The sequence below is a fragment of the Trachymyrmex septentrionalis genome, unplaced genomic scaffold (genome assembly GCF_001594115.1).
Source record: "Trachymyrmex septentrionalis isolate Tsep2-gDNA-1 unplaced genomic scaffold, Tsep1.0 scaffold97, whole genome shotgun sequence".
Lineage (NCBI taxonomy): Eukaryota > Metazoa > Arthropoda > Insecta > Hymenoptera > Formicidae > Trachymyrmex > Trachymyrmex septentrionalis.
This window is the reverse complement of record NW_017306160.1, coordinates 2098661-2118520: the sequence shown is the minus strand read 5'-3', so window position 1 is coordinate 2118520 and position 19860 is coordinate 2098661. Positions and strand designations below refer to the sequence as shown.

The window sequence follows — 19860 nt, the reverse complement described above, 5'->3', positions numbered from 1 at the left end:
CTTTATATATATATATATATATATATATATATATATATATATATATATAAATAATCATTTTAATTTCTTATTAAACTCTTAATGGGGGTTACATCGTGTATAATCGAAAATAATATATAACGCTCTTCTGAATCTATCTCGAGAGTTAACTGATCCTGTCGGTATGCATCTTGGGTAAGAGATCTCGAAAGCTCAGCTTGCGCTCGGGGCGTTTGGATGTTCTCCGCCACTGCATATACCGCTCTCGTTTCGCTCTCGTATGGGCGCCGCGCCGTGCCGCATTCCTAACAAAGTAGTCATCACGCATTCCTGGGACGCAATCGTGAACTTCCACCCTCGTTAGCAAAAGATGGATTCGTGCGCGCTAGACTAAAGAGGACACGTTATTAGAATTCATCCCGCGGCCGTCAGCGCGGGGTGGCAGGATATCGTCAAGTTTTGGATTCCACTGAGCCCCCGAAAAGCGACGATGCGATTCGATAGCGACCTTTTCCTTTTCTTATTTGTCGCGACACGAGGGACATGTGTTATTGTGCACCGAGTAATGGTATCATATTCGAATTTTCTACGGGAGTTGATAGAGTAAGATATAGTGTAAGATGAGTCGTAATCGCTATGTAGGAAAGAAATAAATGTGAGCATGGCTTTCATAATTAATTCATTGTTCTGATGTACGCTGCCAGTATTAAAAATCTGTAGAATACGTAACGTGCATTATAGAGTTTCGGCATCAGCGGTGTATTATACATCGAGATACCGTCAATGAGAATTTATTAAGAAAGTCGGGATTAACAGTTTAATTAGCGTAACGGTAGATACTTTTAAAGGATATTTTTATTCAGATATTATTGCGAGAAGTGTAGATTGAAATATTCTGTCCAGATGTCTGTAATATGTTTCTCCATTTTTCTTTGTAAATCCACTCCAGGTATTATTGATTTTTTTTACATAGCCGTCTATGCTGGACGTTTTAAAAGATGATTCCTCTTTCAAAATTGTTCGAACACATGCATCACACAAGTGGCATAAGACATGTCTACAAGTTTGTCTCCGCTGTCTATATATATTCTGCATTTTCAGAACATGTGCAAAACAAAGCGTTCAAGGCTTTGACATCGTATAGCACCGTACGACATTGCGTAGGCACCCTTTCTCTGCGTGACCGAAGGGAAGTTGGATGGCCTGTGCGGACAGGGATTTTCTCCACAAGATATATAATGCTCGAACCGTATCGGCATAATTACACGGTCGGCGTTAGTGTCACATCCTAAACAATATGCCGATGAAGGGTGGGGTCTCGGATTGCATACACCTGCAAAGAACCCCATATTTCATCTGATGCTGCAGCGACTTTTATGCTTTTACGTGCCGTGAAATGGTAAGGGTCATTGAGCATCCCTAATTTTTCATTGTCCCGAGAAATAAGACCGGGATCGATAACTGGATCCTAGATCGAGATTCGGATTACATCTGGAATCCCGCGGCTTTAACTCTTAACGCCCGAAGTGTGATAAAAGCTATTGTTTACAGATTAAATTACACAGATTTTTCGAGAGTATGCCGAATTTTGTAAATCACTCGTTTTTTTTTTTTTCCACTAAAATAGAGAACCGCAAATTAAATCAAGAAGACTATTGAAACGGCACTACCGCGTTGTTTTTTAACAAAAATATAAATGATACAAAACCTCATCCTATTAAATTATTTTAATACAATTTTGTAACTTTAATTTTACGCATACTGCCATCTAATGTTAAATAAAATAAAAGAAAATTACTAAAAATTAAATAAATTATTAAAAATAGAAACGAAGAAACTATCACGAATAAAATTAAATATAGAAAAGCTTGTATACAATAAATAAAAAAAATTATTTCATCTAATATATTCATATAAAAGTCGGGATCTTCAAACTGAGTCATTCTAAAACACTAAAAAACTTCAATTATTTATTATTAAAATAGAATATAGGTAAATAAAGTATATAAATAAAATATAATATAAAATATAGGTAAATAAAATATGAGTAAATGAAGAATTTGGATTTCCTCTTTAATAAAAATTAAAGTTTTTCAATTTGATTTAATTTACCACTTTACGACTTTTTTCATCTATCGAGTCTAAGGGATTTAAGTAAAGGATCCATCGATCCTACGCGACGTATGGTGACTGTCGCGTACGATTAAGCGAGTCTGAATACTAACTGGGCATCTCTCGGACGGAAAGGGACGGGGGCTCCCTCGACCTGCACGTGTTTCCCCCGAATATTTTGCATCACCATTACCGACAACTTGATGCCCCTTTGTATCGTGCACCGGAGGGGCAATGCCGTAGTTTCGTTCCCAACTAGGCGTATCATTGGGGGATTCGTACCGCGCGCAGCACAGGAACAGAGACAAAGAGATCTATATAGGCTTTTATTTGGCAAACATCGCCGATAGACGGCCCGTACAAAGGACGGCATTGTCGCATATTTACGCGGACTGACAAACGGCCAAATACTCAGTGCGCACCGACTTTTGGTGAAAAAATATGTCCGCAGGCAGTCTTGCTCGAAAATGGTATCGGTTATTAGCTGAATCTGCGGGGGTAAAAGCTATATGCGTCGAAAAAAGAGTAGAGGCTGATCGACGACGAGCGCTACTCAAGCCTACACAAATAGATTCATGTCAATATAGCGTTTCAACGTCTTCTTTTTGGTTTTACAACGTTTTGTCTGTATCATATTTTTCGATAGACCTTTATGTTAAATTAAACAGTCATTATGAAATAGTTTAAACAGACGTCTATATCTATAAATAAATATTATATAAAATTATATTATATAAAATTATATTGCTATCGATGTTCACTAGTGGAAATTGCTTTGTATTGCTCAAATTATCTAGAAGTTGAGTTAGCTAAGATTATTAGTTTTGTAATTATTTTTCACTTTTGTGGTATTCTTCTTATGGCGAATTCGATTGGAAGCGCACTAGTGCATATTAAAGCCGTTATACACTGATTTAATTCAAGTATAAAAATGAAATGCAAATATTTCGAATTATGAAATACATATTTTACCTATAATAATAGTACAATAAAATTGAGAATTTCGCGATTTAATCGATTTCTATGTTTATTTATAAACATATCTTTACATTATTTTTTTACGACGACTTTAATGTGCACCAGTGCGCACTAAGTGCGTCCAATCGAATTCGCTATTAGACTAAATAAACAATTATATAAGATAATCTTTATTCTTCTTTATTAATTTTTTGGAGTCAAGTGTGGCTTGTTTTTAAACAAAATAAATTAGTTCTAAATAAATTATGTCTAATCCTGCAAACTGCGCGCCAAGTTTAATTTTGAAACGCAATTCTAACAGAACTATTATATTGTTCGCAATAAAATTATTTACAGGTTTTAAAATGCCATGTTTATTAATAGATATCAGATTATAAATATTTTTCTAAAATGCTTATGAGCATTAATATTACTACTTGTCAATTTGTGATATTATTACTTTGATTTTATAGGATCGGATTTCAAGACTGAAAATTATATTCAACACGCAGTTTGTATAATAGGATTATGTATATAAATTCTCAAATTATTTAATCACTAAAAAAATCCAGCTTCACCATTTAAAGCTTTCATTTCGTACATCTTTTTTACATAGAAAATTATGTGTCGTATTGTTAGATTAATCTTCTGCAATAACATAATTATTTCTATAATATTAAAAGTCAGTAACACGTTCTCGATAGTACGTACATCAGTTTGATTTTTTATTTTTGACATATATTTTTTACTGTGACAGATAAATCTACTGCTCGCTCTTATATTGACGCTTACAATGACAAAGACGAGATACACATATAGGAGGGTAGAGCTACTACATTCTAAATTAAATATAAATTTATCTTAAATTGATCTAAATTTTTCTTTTGCATGATTGTTTGTAAAAAAACAGAGATGCTGGTGGCACCCAAAATTGATGTCTGGCGAGTTCGTCGAGATACGTCACTGAATCCGGCAATGGTCGGCCGGATATTGATCTCCGCTCGTATGTCGCCACCGGTTGAGGACCACTGGTGTCGTTTCACCCCACTGCTGCACCAGTTCGCTCTAGCAAGGGCGGTTCCGAGCAACGCCAATCGCGCTTCCACCGTTAGCTTCCACGGGGGTTGAACCCGCCCTCCTCACTTTCGCGTCGATGCCTCGTCTATCTCCAATGACGAAGACGAGACGCACACCTGCACACTCACACAAACGGGACGGTAGAGAAAGCTGTGTGGGGGGATGGGATTTGGGGGATGGGAAGAAAGGATGGAGAGGGGGATGATTTTCGCTGTCGGCGAAGTCAGTGGGTTTCGTCAAAAAAGCGACGGAACTCGCACTGATGACACGTACGAAACCGTCACGTACAGAGTGCGTTCGGTGCTGATAGTGGGCGAGTGGATGTGGAAGTGGACGGGGTACAAGTGCGGAAACATCGAGAGCGATTATCGTCTTCGTGTACAGAATGCGATGCGGTCGTGGTATCTCGCGCCTCGAGGTCGTCCGAGAAGATCGTCGCGTTAAACTCGCACGCCGCAGCCCCGCCAATTCGTCATGAGACTTGGATGACGTACGGCATTGCCCGTATCGAAAAACTGGTGAGGGCTAAACGCGACGATTCTCCTGCCGTCGCTTTCCGCCACTGTGCGATCGGAGGAACAAGTATTCTAATCAGAACAAGATCGATGTAAAGGGCTAATTTAGATTAGGCCTGAACTGATTTACTGAAGTGTTGAATAGAGAGTTTGTTGTATTTCTATATATATTTAGCGTGAAACGACGCGATATTCTGATTTTTAATGATAAAGTGATACTGAAGAAGCTGAACAGTTCGAAGGATCAATTAGTCGCCAAGACGAGGAACAAGTAAAGTGTGATCTATCGTCGATCTATCGTCGAAAAACTTGAATCAAAAGTTCTATTAGGACTTAAGAGACAACTGAAGATTTTAATTAGAAGCCAAGAATAAAAACAGGCAAGAGAAAAAGGAGAGGGAGAGTTTTTTTAAGAAGATAAACTTTCCTTTCTGGGACCTAACTCATCTCTCTATTTGGTCTAAAGACTTTTTATTCGGACATTGTGTGGCCTTCAAGTGTTTAGAATTCCAGCGGAAGCTTGCTGCAAAAACTTTAAGATTCCTTACAGCTCAGAAACTTTCTATCTTCAAGGTTCCAGCGCGAGAAGACACCATGTTGGAATTTTATCCTCCAGCACCTGGTTCTTTCAATCGTCAAAGCGAACCGGGCCAACCTTTGCCGACGGTTCCGCCTATTCCCTTTCGGTCCTCAACCGATAATAATAATGCAGGTGAGAACAAATTAATAAAACATATAAAAAGTTTGTACTTTCATTCCGCGGTATAAACGTTTTTAAATCCCAAGCACGAAGATGCTTTAAGAATTCTTTAAAAATCTCTAAATAAATTTATACAATATATACGTGACTTCGCAATATATAGTGGAGATTATTATTTTTAAAAAATTAGAAAAATAGCAAAGATATGATCGTTCGATCTAATTGTAAGATTTTTTGGTCCTCCAAAAAAGTAAAACTAAGGGAGATATTCATAATTCTTATACGTCGTCTATAATACGCGGAATAAGAAGTTAGAGTAAGAAATTGATCAATCACAGATTCAAATGTGAGAAGAATAATCAACTGTTTTAATTAATTTCTTACTCTTCTTACTCCGTGTATTGTAGATGACATTATATTCATCTTAAGTTTGGTCGTGGATAGTCTTAATACGTTTTCTATAATAAGCCGTTAAATCTAAGTTTTAAACCGCAAGAAATTGACTAGTTAAGTCGATTGTTCTTTTCTCATTCGACCGTGTGAACTGAACAATTTCTTAGTCCCGAAAGATAATAGATGTAGTAAGATTTAAAGCCTGTTTCTTGTTTTTTACCTTGCCTGCTTTTTTCTCCTTTGTAACCTTTTGTTTTATCGACAATTGTATTTCTTGTTACGTATTTCTTGTTTTTTTTCGAAGTTCGTTAACTTTTATCTGGGGCGATATAAAACAAAAAATCGGATAAGAAGCAAAATGACAAGATGTAAAAAAATAGCAAAAAGCAAGAAACAGGAAATAAAAAGCACATTGTAAAATAGGCTTAAATACGTAACCCGTATAGAACATAACATTTCTAAAAACGTTCTAAAAACGTTCTAAAAACGTTCAAACGTTCAGAGAAAGTAAAGGGAAAAAGAAAATGTTTTATGAATTACCTTACAATATTATTTTTAAACATAATCTAAAGCAGAGCATATAACGTTTTGTAGAAATATGATAGCCATTTTTATTATGCCATAGTATTTAATGTTTTCCGTTGCAGTATTCACTTCAGAACCTGAGTCTGTGTATTACTTGTGTATTACTCTGTGTATTATTATATTAACTCTGTTTTTTCTGAATTATATTTATACAAACCGTTATAAAATAATATTACCTTTACACATGCATAATATTTTCGACAAATTAAAAAGTTAGATATATTATTTATGAGCAGGCAGCATTTGTTTATTTTCAAATATTTGTTGTAGGGAATGAAGTAACTCATTATTTGTAACAATTACAAGTTATTTTTTGATAACTTTACTGATAACTACGTTACTTTTTTTTGATAATTGTAATAATAACGTATAGTTATACATTTTTTTTGGTAACGGTAACGAATTTTATAATTACTTTTATCGCTACTTTGCACACGATTGGATACGATTTGATTGAACATATGCCATTTATAGTGCTTGAAAGTCTTTAGATAAACTAGAAAGTCCTTAGATACTCGTTCGCTGTGATTGATGGTCGTCGATTTTAACAAAGTGGAAAGGTAACAAAAAGTTACTTTCCCGAGTAATGGTAACTGTAACAAGTTACTTTTAAAAATCGGTAACTAGTAACAGTAACTTGTTATTTTTTCTACTCGGCAACGAGTAACTATAACTTATTACTTTTAAAAAGTAACTTTTCATTCTCTGCATTTGTGACATATAACATATCAAAAAATAAAAACGAGCATTATTTTATTTCTACACAGAGAGAATTTTCTTTTGAAATTTACTGTAAATTAAGGAATTGTGGGATAACAGGGGATATATTTCAAAAAATTTTACTATGCACTTTACTAAAATTTAATCACGTATATTGTATCTTATATTTTATTGGACAATTAAATTTTATTAAAATGAACGGTAAAATTTTTTTAAATCTGTTCCACGATTATTTAATTTTTAGGGTAAGAGAAAATTCTCTCGAATCGTGTCTATATATATATATATATAAGTTACAAAACATTCTTACGTAGTTCACGAAAAGTTTTAGACATTATTGTATGTCTCATATAGGAACCATCTGAGGATTTTAATTGAGATATTTAGATGTTATATGGAAATTTTACAATGTGTTCTAACGTTGTCTCAACATTAATCAATTTTCCATTGTTCACATACAATGTTGTCTAGACTTTATGCTCTGTACAGGAAGATATTGACTAATCACAATTAAAAGAATAATTGTCTATGATTGGTTAATTATGGCTTAATACATCTATATTGTTGTATTTGGGGATTTACGGTTCAAGGCTTAAAGTTTAAATAATGATTTATTTAAATAACGATTTAAATAACGATTTAAAATGTGTGTAAAATGACGCAAGCATCTACAATGAGACTTTGAGGCGTAAAACTTAAACTTTGAATTTCAAGCCAAAATTTACCTGTCATTGATTATTCTTTTCACATTCGACTGTGATTGATCAATTTCTTACTGTTTAAAGTTTAAGTTCAAGTTTTACGCCTTAAAATCTCATTATACACACTGCTTAATTGAGATTTCCTCCAATCATTGAAATGATCGTACAGCATCTCGAGAAAATAGAATAAAATATTTAAGAAAAATAGATCGGATTATGAATATCAGTCTAAAATTCTTATGAACAGTATTACAAATATTACATACGATATCATTGCTAAAAGTAAAGGTTAATCTCACAATACACAATTTATTTCATAAGTAATGTTTTTATATTCATACTATGACGAAAATATATCGTAAATAAAAATTAACGATATTACCAAGAAGAAATTTGATTCAATAGAAAATTATAAAATAAAAATGTCAACTTAAAAAATTATAATTAATAATACTATAATTGCTGTAGATATATTTTGAAATTGAAGAATCATGAATTTTATTATCTACTTTGAAAAAGGAGAGACAGATGCGTATTCTATATTCAAACTGAAAATGTTGTTTATTTGTTATTTATACTTTTTTATATTACCTAATCCTTTTTTAAAAAAATCATAAAATATATTAATTATATATGTATCGTGATGCAAGCAAATTTCTAAAACTTTTTCTAAAAGTATAATATTGTTTTAGCACTAAATTCTCAAAAAATTTTTAGATCACACATCGACTATTAATTACTTGTTTAATAAAATAAAAAATAGATACTAATTTGAAATAGAACTATTAAATATATTATATCTACGCTACTTTACGCGTCTTACAAGTAAAAAAAAAAAGGTTAAATTTACGTTGAGAGATATACACGGTCGTGTTTCGCGCCAAGTTACGCGCAGCGGAACAGCAAGGCGGACTATACATCTATCCGCACTACTGCGTTTCTTCCTCTCTGCTTTTGATACCCATAAAAATGACATTCAGCCGATTTCGATTCCAAGGTATCGCATTTATGGTCAGCAAAATTACTGCAAATATCGCTGTAATCATAATATAAAACGTCGATCATTTGTTCCCGCAGAGCCATCCGTTTCCGTGAAAACGGAGTCCGGCCTCCTTGAGACGATCTGCGCCGGCTGCGGCCGCACCATCGCCGACAAGTACGTGATGCGAGTCGCCGAGAGGAATTATCACGAGGAGTGTCTCTCGTGCACGGCATGTGGCGCGATGCTGTCGCACTCGTGTTTCATACGCGACCTCAAGCTCTACTGCCGTTCCGATTACGAGAGGATCTTCGGAGTGAAGTGCGCGCGATGTATGGAGAAGATCAGCTGCTCGGATCTGGTGATGCGGCCGGTATCCGGCTTGATCTTCCACGTGGAATGCTTCGCGTGTTGCATGTGCGGACAACCGTTGCCACGGGGCGCACACTACATCCTTAGACAGGGCCAGCCGATCTGCAGACGAGACTTCGAACACGAACTGTTTTTAAATAGTCCACAAGGTGAGTGTCGCCTGTTTTATTTGTATTTTATAGACGTGCGTGTATGCGTTCCATCTGGGTTAAGTTTCGAGTTTTCGCTCGATTCAACCATTTTGAAATAGCGCACTTAATTTCGGTTATCGTTCTCCTCAGACGTACATGGATAGACTGTGTGTGTGTGTGTGGGTTTTTATTATATATATTTCATAAACATCTATATAAGTGAGGAAAAAAGGGATTCATTTAAAGTAGAAAATACTGAGACAATTTTAATTTTAAGTAATAAGGAAAGTAATTTGAAGTGATCACTTTGTTGTTAAAAGAATGTGATAAATTATAAACAGTTTTTTTGATATAAATTTGGTTTGCGGTATACATTAATAAGATATATACAAACAGCAGTAAATAAGAAATATTCAATGTTATAGTCTGGTAAAAATTGTATTCTAATTGAAGGGAGACAGTAGTTTGCATTAAAATACTTGTTTATTGAGAATTTGTTTAAGAAAAAGATAATAAATCAAATAAAACATTTACTTCAAATATAATACATTATTATCTATATTAAAACAATTTTTTTATACAAATTTATTTATAAATTATGGCTGCAACAGCTAATCGGAGCAAACTATGCTTATCAAAACGTACGTTGGTCATCGTATAAACATTTTATAAGATGTTCTGAAAGCAAAAGTGTTTTGCAAATTTTAAAGAGGAAATTTAAATCTTGTCCTCCTATACAGCTGTTTTTTTATGTATTTTTTTTAAATGGCAGAAGTAAGAAAATGATTTTTGCCTGAGACTATGTTTATCAACAAAAAAACTAGACGTTTTTAAGAAAAATCCTACATGAAGAATAAGATTAAATAATAAAGAAAAGTTTGTGAAATTTTAACCAGATCAATCAAACAGTTTTGATATCACGAATATCGATTTTGAAAATATCGTTTTGGAAAAAACCACGTTTAAACTTTTAACTATGAATATCTCAAACAATTAGTACTTACTATTTCTCAGCTATTTCTGGTATATCATATAACTCGTTTTTCTTCTCAGAAAGAAATGAAGAATGATTTTTATTTTGAAACATATTTTCTAGCAATATTAAACTAGGAATATCATAGGATATTTCTAACATTCTAGCATTTAACGGAAGCCATATTAGTATATTACAATGAAGTCCCGCAACATATAAAATTCTAGCTTTGTTAATTTTTACTGAATTTGATTTACATATACATAGATAAACTTACTTAAGAAAATACAAAAACGAAAAATTGATTTTTTTCTCATTTTCAACCTAGTATCTTCCTTTAAGGAACTCTATATGTATTGACGATGTATGCACGGACATAATAATTATTTTTCTCGTACAACACAGACACCGTTCTTACGTGAAATATGTATCGTAAATGAATACTGGCATGAATGAAAGTGTATAATGTGCGTATCATGTTGCATGAAATGACTTTCCACGACATGTCTATTTCTATGTGAAATCACAATCTCTATTTTCATCCTGTCGTTGATAGAAGCATTAACCGATATTACAGTTGAGCGACTCTGCGAAAGGCTTATTGTTATAGTTAAGTAAATATCTCGGCGTAATTTACTCGTGCAGAATAAACTGAAAGGATGAGATCTAATGTTTCTTATATATATATATATATATATATGTATATATATTGTTTTCTGTGACAAAACAAACTGCTCATTATCTTTCATATCGTCTTGTTTCGATTTAAACGCGTATCAATCGACGTGCCGTTTCCAACGTCAAATTATAATGAATTGGGAATTGAGATTGGCGAGCGATACGAGTTTTTGGCCGCGTAATAATTTCACAAAGCCTCCCCTGGACCATTACCGCGGAATGCTTGAAAATACACCGAATAACAATAAAATGAAAAACCGTTGAGAAACGCATTGTACATACCTTGTTGCATTGTTCGCAGGTTGTACTACAATCTAAAGACATCCAAAGTAAAAATCTACAGGAATTTCGAAACAGGGCTGTTCCTTTTCAAGGTAATTACATTTAAATCAAGCGATAAATGATCGAAAGCTATATCGTGTGGACGGGACATCCTGAAACTAGACATCGTTGAATTCGCCAATCCTTTCTCGCATATAATCAAAATATCGTGATAATATATAATACAATATATCTTGCTACCAAAAGAGATGTGGAATTTATTCCATGGCGTTTATCCGACTGATATCTCGACATAAATTTATAGCACGCATTTCGAGATATTTTATGTGTTATCGACGACGATAGAAAATGATAAAAGAGCAGTTTGTGAGCCACCATTTCTATGTATATTCCTTTCTCTCTCTCTCTCTCTCTCTCTCTCTCTCTCTCTCTCTCTCTCTCTCTCTCTCTCTCTCTCGCTCTCTCTTTATATTACGCATATAAAACATGAATTCAAGAAATCGCACATTAACAGGGAAACAATGAAAAAGATCTCGATAAAAATTTTAAAATAAATCTAAAAATTTTCACGAGGCAATGAAGCATTGGAAATAAATTTTTTAAAATTATATCAGTATATCGTGCAAATATTCCTGCCGCGTCGGTTTTAATTGTTCATCGCGCTTTTATTAACAATGAATGATCCGCGATTTGCCAGCGATCTCTCTCGCTCATTGATTTGATCGACAATTCCACTGTTCGCCCCGTATTCCCACGGAGCGAAACAATTTTTAACAATGGAATTCCCAGAGTTCTTGAAATATTCGTGCGGAAAATGGAATCCGCCTCGCGCGTATGGCCGGTGCGTTTGTTCGCGGCCGACATGTTGCCGCGCCGCGGTACATATGTTGCACGGTAGGCGTGGCCTGCGCTTTGTCGGATCACTGTCTGATCGAAACCACCCGTATCTACTGCTCGACTTCGACCACTGCCTCTTGCGTCTCACGATCAATCCGTCGCACGGAGGTCACGAAATCGCGAAATTCGGAACGCGAACATTATTTCCGCGATAACAATTTGTTCGCTCTTATATTATTCTTTATCCTCTTTTATCATTTAATGTTTTCGCGCAATAAGCTTTCGTGTCATAGTTAGAGATTTATTCTTTTTAGCTGAACTTCTTACGCAATTCTCTGTTTCTCTCCGAACGTGGAAGGAGAAAGATGAATTGTGCAAGAAATTCAATTAAAGGGAACAAGCCTTTCATTAATTTTTGCAAAAACAGATGTTTTGTCAAAATAAATTAAAAAATATTAATATATAACATACGATAAAAAATAAGAATATATATACGAATGATAATATGTTTCGGTGACATTAAAAATTATCAATAAATAAGAAATGTCTTCTAAAATAAAAATAAAAAATAAGGACACCTAAGTGGATAACGCTCGCCCGCCTCCTATTAATTCAATTTATTTGTTATTAAAAATTATAAAGAGAAAAACGTATTATTTTGTACATATTATTTAATTCTGTTGATATTCTTTATTTATTTGTTTGTGCTTAGATGTGTGTGAATATGTTGGTATTGGGGTGTTGGTATTGAAAAGCAGACACTCGAAATAGTTGAAATAAATAAAAGATTGACACGAAATAAGAGGAGAGCGATGCTGTACATGTAAAATATTTATAAATATAAATGGATCCTATTGCTAGATGATGACTTATTGGACGAGAATCGACCACGGGATGGCCGTCGGGGTCCGAAACGGCCGCGGACGATTCTTACGTCGGCACAGCGACGTCAATTCAAGGCGTCTTTTGAGGTGTCCCCGAAGCCTTGCAGGAAAGTTCGCGAAGCACTCGCTAAGGACACCGGCCTTAGCGTGCGCGTGGTTCAAGTGTGGTTCCAGAATCAGCGCGCGAAGATGAAGAAACTTCAGCGAAAGGCCAAAACGGAGCCCGGATCCGATAAAGAGCCAAAGGAGGAGCGAAGGACGGAAAGTCCACACAGCGATCACAGTGAGTAGGCCTTTTTCATCTTATTAGAGAGCTCAGAACTCTATCGAGAATTCAAGCGATATTTTTTTAAACTATGCATGACTACTCCTGAATTCCTGATCCTGAAATACTTTTTCGAATCTAAACGTAAAATTTCGAAAACGTTATTGTTTCTATACGTTATTTTGATCTTCCGATTAATAAATTTTAATGCGATCTTCGTCATATTTTATCACATTCGGGTTATTTAATTTTTTAAAAAATCGAGTAATGTCTCGAGAATCGAGGAAAAACACGCGAATCGACGAACTTCGCGAATTTGCGAAGACTGGTTAATGGGGTAAACGAATGAGTTCAATGTCAATTGTCTAATCTCGTTCGCAGGTCATTACTTGAACGCCCTGAACATGCGCGATGGGGAATCTTCTAGCTTCCCCTCAGCCACCCAACCGCTCAACCCCAATAACCCGTACTCGCCCGACGGTAAGTCTTTACTCACCGTAGAAACTCATTTGCGCACCGGTGTCACAGACGGTATATGCGTAACGCGTTTTTACGTCTCAGTTGTTTACAAGGTATCCCAGAACGTGTGTGATATTTTTGAGAGCAGACATTCTGCGGTTGATTCGTAATAGACTCTTTCACTAACTTTTTATGGAAATGGTTGATAAAAATTTGTAAATTATAGTTGGTGCAACATTTTAATATTTATTATTAAAAATGCTCTTTTAAATCTCATTTAAATCCTTAAATTATCTTATAATAATAATTAATGTAGAAATAAATTTAGAAATATAAAATAGTCGGTCAAATTTTTATCAACAAAAAATTAATTGCGGAAATTGACATATATTACCTCTCGTATTTTTGATGATTAATTACAATATAATGGCAATGTTCAAAAGGTGAATGAATAAAATTGATCAAACACGTTGTTAAAAATAAAAGCAGTGAAAATGTATGTCAATTGCATTCGGCAGCTAATTTTTTCCTGGTAAAAATGTGGTAAAATTATTTTACGTTTTTATGTTTATTTTTATATTTATCACAAAAATTTAAAAGTATAAATTGAATATATTAAAAATGCTGTAATAATTGTACCTCGATAACGTTTCTATAAAAAGTTTCTATTTGGCAAAAATTGTTTACTTCAATTTTTTTTTAATCAAAGATAGATGCTCGGATATATCTATACATTTTTTTAGAACATCCAACAATGCGCTCACTCAAATTCGAACCGAATATTTTTAGTTTCTATATAGAGAACGACAATTCCTTTTTATATCTCGAGTCTGCAATTTTTAATAGCTTTTTCGATACAATCAAATCTGTTATTTAATAATCCAACTATTGGATATTTATTCTATTTCTCTCACTCAGCAAAAGATATATAGTTTATTGTGTTATAGATAATATTTTTCTAGTTTGTCTTAAAATATGTCGAAAATAATTTTATTTCGTATAAGACATTTACCGTAAAAATTAATAATTTGAACCATTAACACTTTAAAATAGGAAATTTATTTGGATTAGGTTATTTTTCATAAATTAGACTACTTTTTATAAGTTGATAACTGATGAAACTATTAACGCTTTAAAATTGGAAATTGAATTTTGGAAGAAATCCAAATATGAAATTTAGATCACTTTTAAGGTAAGCGCCTTATATATAGAAATTATTTCTCTTAAAAACAATGACAGAGAAAAATATAAAGAAATAATTAATACGTCACGTAAATAAATTCAGTGTCAAAGTATAGATACTGCAGATAGAATTGATCAAAGTAAATCTCTTTATTCTCCCGCGATACATTTTGCATTGTCTGATTTTGTATTATATGCACATCTGCGGGTAAAATTTAGAAATCTTTTCATTGCAACTTGCATGCCATTCAGTGACATACATACAACATCTCGGAATGAGATACCATTGCACCTCATTGAAGTGCCATGGTACTTTGCGAGAAACGATGAAATGCATATCTTTTTTTTCAGACGTGTACCCGGGCCACTCGGGAGAGAGCTTCTGTAGCAGCGATCTGTCCCTGGACGGTACGGACGGCGGCTTCGACATCGGCGAGAACGATGGCGGCGGCGCGGACGGTAGTCATCAGGGTGCCTCGCATTCCCACCATGGTTCATCATCCCACGACACCCCGTCGCTGTCGCAGAGTCTGCACGCGGCCATCAACAATCCCATCGACAAACTGTTCATGATGCAAAGTAGTTACTTCAGCGGCGATCACGCGTAATCCAAGTTTCCCTCTTTCTTCCTCTCTCTATCTTCCTCCTTCTGTCACTGTCCCTCTGAAATTCGTCGCTTATTTCTCGTCGCCTTCACCCTCTTTTGCGTCCTTCTACCCATTCTACGAAGACTTTGTCAACGAGGAAGCCGACACGTAACATTATTATTCAATTTTCAGCGTTGAAATGATTGCGATTAGTTTGTCGAATTTAGACTCTTTTTTTCTACGCTGGTCGCTGCTAATCTGGCCGATGTTGTAAAAATTTTATTTTACTTTTATTTTTACAGTGATTTTTTTCTAGATGACTTAATGTATTTCTAACCTTTGAATTTGCGATATCGATGATTCTCCAAAAATATTTGCTTTTCTCTCTGTTTCAGATACAAAAATCTGTATTTATCCTCTGTGTGTAATAAATGCATATTCATAAAAAAAAACGTTACGAAGAAAAGTTATTAAAAGTTTTCCTTATAATCACATTTTTTACACCAAAGAACAGACAAAGAACATCAAATGCATTAAAACTAACATTATATGTTAATAATTAAAGATTTTATTCCCGTGAACATTTCATGCTTTCAACAGTTTGGTTACAGAAAAATTATCACAATAAAAAACTTTTCCTGTGCAAAATAAATAAACGGGTTAAAAATGTAAAGTAAAAGAAGAAAAAAATGATTATTTCCATATAGAGAAAAGAAAGATATGTTATTATGAAAACATATTCAAGAAATTTCAGAAAATATATAAGAAAAAATATGCTATAAAGCATCCACTATTATGTATGTTTCTATTTTTTTAATAATAAAATTGTATACTGAGAGAAAAAAAGACCCTCAAGAAGATCAAGGTCATTGACCTTTTCCGTAGCTCGTTATTCATTAAAAAATTATTAATGAAAACAATTTATAAATAATAAGTAATTTTCAAACACATGGTACATATTTTAGCAGAATAGTATGAGTTTTGCTCCACGTAAGTTGATGCTTGTACGTTCGTGTTAGGAATTTGAGAATAACAATATTGTGGAAAGGAAACACATTGTTACTTGAATATATTGTAACAGTTCTTTGTCTGATTTGATAGAGCAAAGATGTTGCTCCACGATTTTCTTCATTTAACTTACAATTATGAAGATCTTATAAACTATTTATGTACCATGTGATTTGGTTAGGGTTAGATTTATACCTATACCCATGGGTATATAATAACCCAACCCCCCTAACCCAACCATATACCATCTCACCTCCTCCCTGCTTAGAGGCACATGACTTTCCACACAAAGTGATTTTGATTATTATATTTTTTGATTATTTTCCAGTTATTAGCTCAATGGATGAGATAAGAAACTGGTATGTTTGATAGTCGTGGTATAATAGTGGAAGTCGATGAAGCATTGGTCGATGAAGCATTGGGAAATATAATCGAGAACGGGTAATTAGTGGGCAATGAGTTTTTGGTGCCATTGAACGTAGCAGTAAATCTTTTTTTATTGTTCCTGAAAGATCGTACTGCATAAATGTTAACGAGAATAATTCAAGAACGTATTGCACCAGGCAGTATAATTTATAGTGATTTGTGAAAAGGATATGTACTTTTAAAAGAACTTGATTATGTGCATCAGACCGTTAATCGCTCTATTAATTTTGTTGACCCTAAATCTGGTGTATATACACAAAATATTGAGCGGTTATGGTGTGATATTTGTTCTACTTTACCACACACACACACGATTTGATGTACGAGGACACTGCGAACATTATTTAGCAGAATTTATTAAAAACGATATGATTTTAAGAGAACACCGCAATTTTTTAAATTAATGGCTTCTTTATATCCATTAAATGATGTATCGTCAAGTAATGAATAAAATGTTATACATTCTTCATGTTGGAATGTGTATGTTGTGTTGAAAGTGTCCTATTCATAAAAACGTTTTCATTAATAACTTTTTAATGAATAACGAGCAACGGAAAAGGTTAATGACCTTGATCTTTTTAGAGGTCAAGGTCAAGGTCAAAGGTCGTTTGGGGCTGACTGTGTAAAGGGGAACATTTACCCAAAATTGTTTTAATCTAAACTTCTTACCTTTTTATTTGCGACAAAGTTTTATAAAAAAAAATGGAGTGCAATTCTTCTCTCCTAAAATATGAATTAAAAAATTATTTGATAATTTAATAAAGATTTTGGAAAATAACTCTGAATAATCCCTTATTTCAGATTTTCTTAAGCCTAGAACAGAAAAAAAATTTAAATTTGGGCAAAAAAGATCCAGATTGCAGATAAGAGAGGATAAGAATATAATTGCAAATGGACGCTTAAGATGTTATATGTTTAATTAATTGTTAAGAATGTTATATGTATAACTGACAACACATTAATGATTCAGGGATTAAGAACACACAGGAAGTATTTTCCTTTTTTTTTCACATATAAAACGGTATATTTAGATATATTTATTTATGTTTAATGTGTTTTACATTTGTTTTTTCGTGAGATCATTACTAGTCTACAACTTGCGTCGCAGCTATTAGCGCAATAGTTATTATCGCCTCTACATATTATATTTCACTATTGATGATAGGTTTTCTCTAGGTTTTTTTAGTCTGATTTCAAATTATCCTATTTTGTGTTATACTATACTATCTTAATAGCAAATCTCTGTACGAGGCAACGTATTTTTATCAGTGATAACGCTCGTGACATGCATGAAAGTTAATATTCAACTATTATAATTTTGCGTGACATATTTTTATTAAAAATATCAATATAATTTTTATTTCTAACAAGATCCCATATATTTTTCTTCCTTAAAGCTTAAAGCTAATTTAAGATTTGCTTAGATAAGAGCATTTAGACACTATTCAACAATAACATATTAATAGTCGTAGATACTATTTAACAATCTCGTGATTTTTTAAAGTTACTTTCAGCTTGCAATCTTACTTCCTCAGTCTATGAATGTTTTACATTTGCGATTATAACATAATGATATTTTTTTCAGTCTAACATTATATCGATTGATCGTTGTTTTTATTCTACTCAAGGTTCTTCCTATTTCTATATGTGAATGTAAGCAAAGAAAAAAAAATATTATAATGTACATTGTACAAGATAGTTTATTTAACTTGTGTACTTTAAATATTTTTGCCGTTTTTAATAGTAAAGATAAGAATTAAAGCTACAGTATTTTAAAATTTCGAGGAGCAGATAATATAACCAATAATTTTGTTCTGATAGCGTAGACTAAAAAAAATTTTAAGAGCAATTTTCTATTCTTTGAAATAAAATGATTTGTTATATAATATAAATATGAAATAAAATAATTCAAAATTAATATTTTATAGAAATATTAAGTATAAAATATTTCATTAATTTTTTTTTTATCTTTCGATAATCTTACTTTTATACATTTGTATACAGAATACACATAATTAGAAGAATATATGCTATATAAAGAAAGATTTCATTTAAAGAAACTCAAACTGCTACTACTTTTATGCATAAAAATATTACGAATAATTACGAATACTCCTTAAAAATATTTTAAATTTTATAACTTCAATTTGTTTTGTTCCAAATAACAAAAATATTAAAATATACAAGTTAAATGGATTGCTTTGTATATACAAATAAAAATAACATGTTTATGACATATACGAAAATTACAAATTTCTTTCAAAGAGAAAAGTAATCCTACTGTTCGATATTCATGAAGAAAATATTCAATCTCATATAAAATAATATATAATCATACACAATTATATATGTATTACGCAAAATTTTATGTAATAGAGATAAACCTTGATATAAAATTCTATCCATCGTAACGGAACACTTGAATTGTATAAAAAAGAACACGATATTTATATAATTATTCTAATTTTCTGTTGTTTTAACAAATTTATGGATCTTTTATGTAACTTTTTTTTATGTACTTATAAATACTATAAATTTATAAAAGATCCGTATTATAAATGTAATTTAAAATAATTGAGATGTAGATTCGCTTTCACATGCATTAATTTTTATGTTTATTTTTTAATATATTTTTATTTACCCTGCAGAGCGTGCATCTAAGAGCAATTATTAAAATTTCATCCGTAGAAAATGGAACGCATGTATATTATAATAATAACAACTTACTTTCAATATATATAACTTTTATGTGTACTTTCATTTTTAATATTTCAACATTGGTTTTGTTGAAACAATATTCTTTTTTCTCTTTAGCAAAAAGATGCAATTTTTCTTTGATATCTCAATCCAATTCGTCGATATCTTTTTCTTTGTAAAGAAATCTGATTATGAGCTTAGAATTGAAATTAGAAATTGATAAATCTTCTAAAATTAAACATATAAATTTCCATTTTTAAAAGTCAGAAGATTTGAAGTTCAGAATGCGTTATATCGATTAACACGTCACACACACACACACACACACACACACACACACACACACACACACACACACACA

The 19860-nt window shown here is 32.8% G+C and overlaps 1 protein-coding gene across 1 annotated transcript; it reads left to right on the top strand.

The window, feature by feature from the left end:
- The first annotated feature begins 4815 nt into the window (after positions 1-4815).
- LOC108756206 (LIM homeobox transcription factor 1-beta-like) lies at positions 4816-15627 on the top strand. The gene is made up of 5 exons (XM_018499827.1): positions 4816-5352; positions 8817-9239; positions 12853-13158; positions 13522-13620; positions 15133-15627. The coding sequence occupies exons 1-5, from the start codon at positions 5235-5237 to the stop codon at positions 15387-15389; spliced, it is 1203 nt and encodes a 400-aa protein (XP_018355329.1). The 5' UTR covers positions 4816-5234; the 3' UTR covers positions 15390-15627.
- Positions 15628-19860: the final 4233 nt, after the last annotated feature.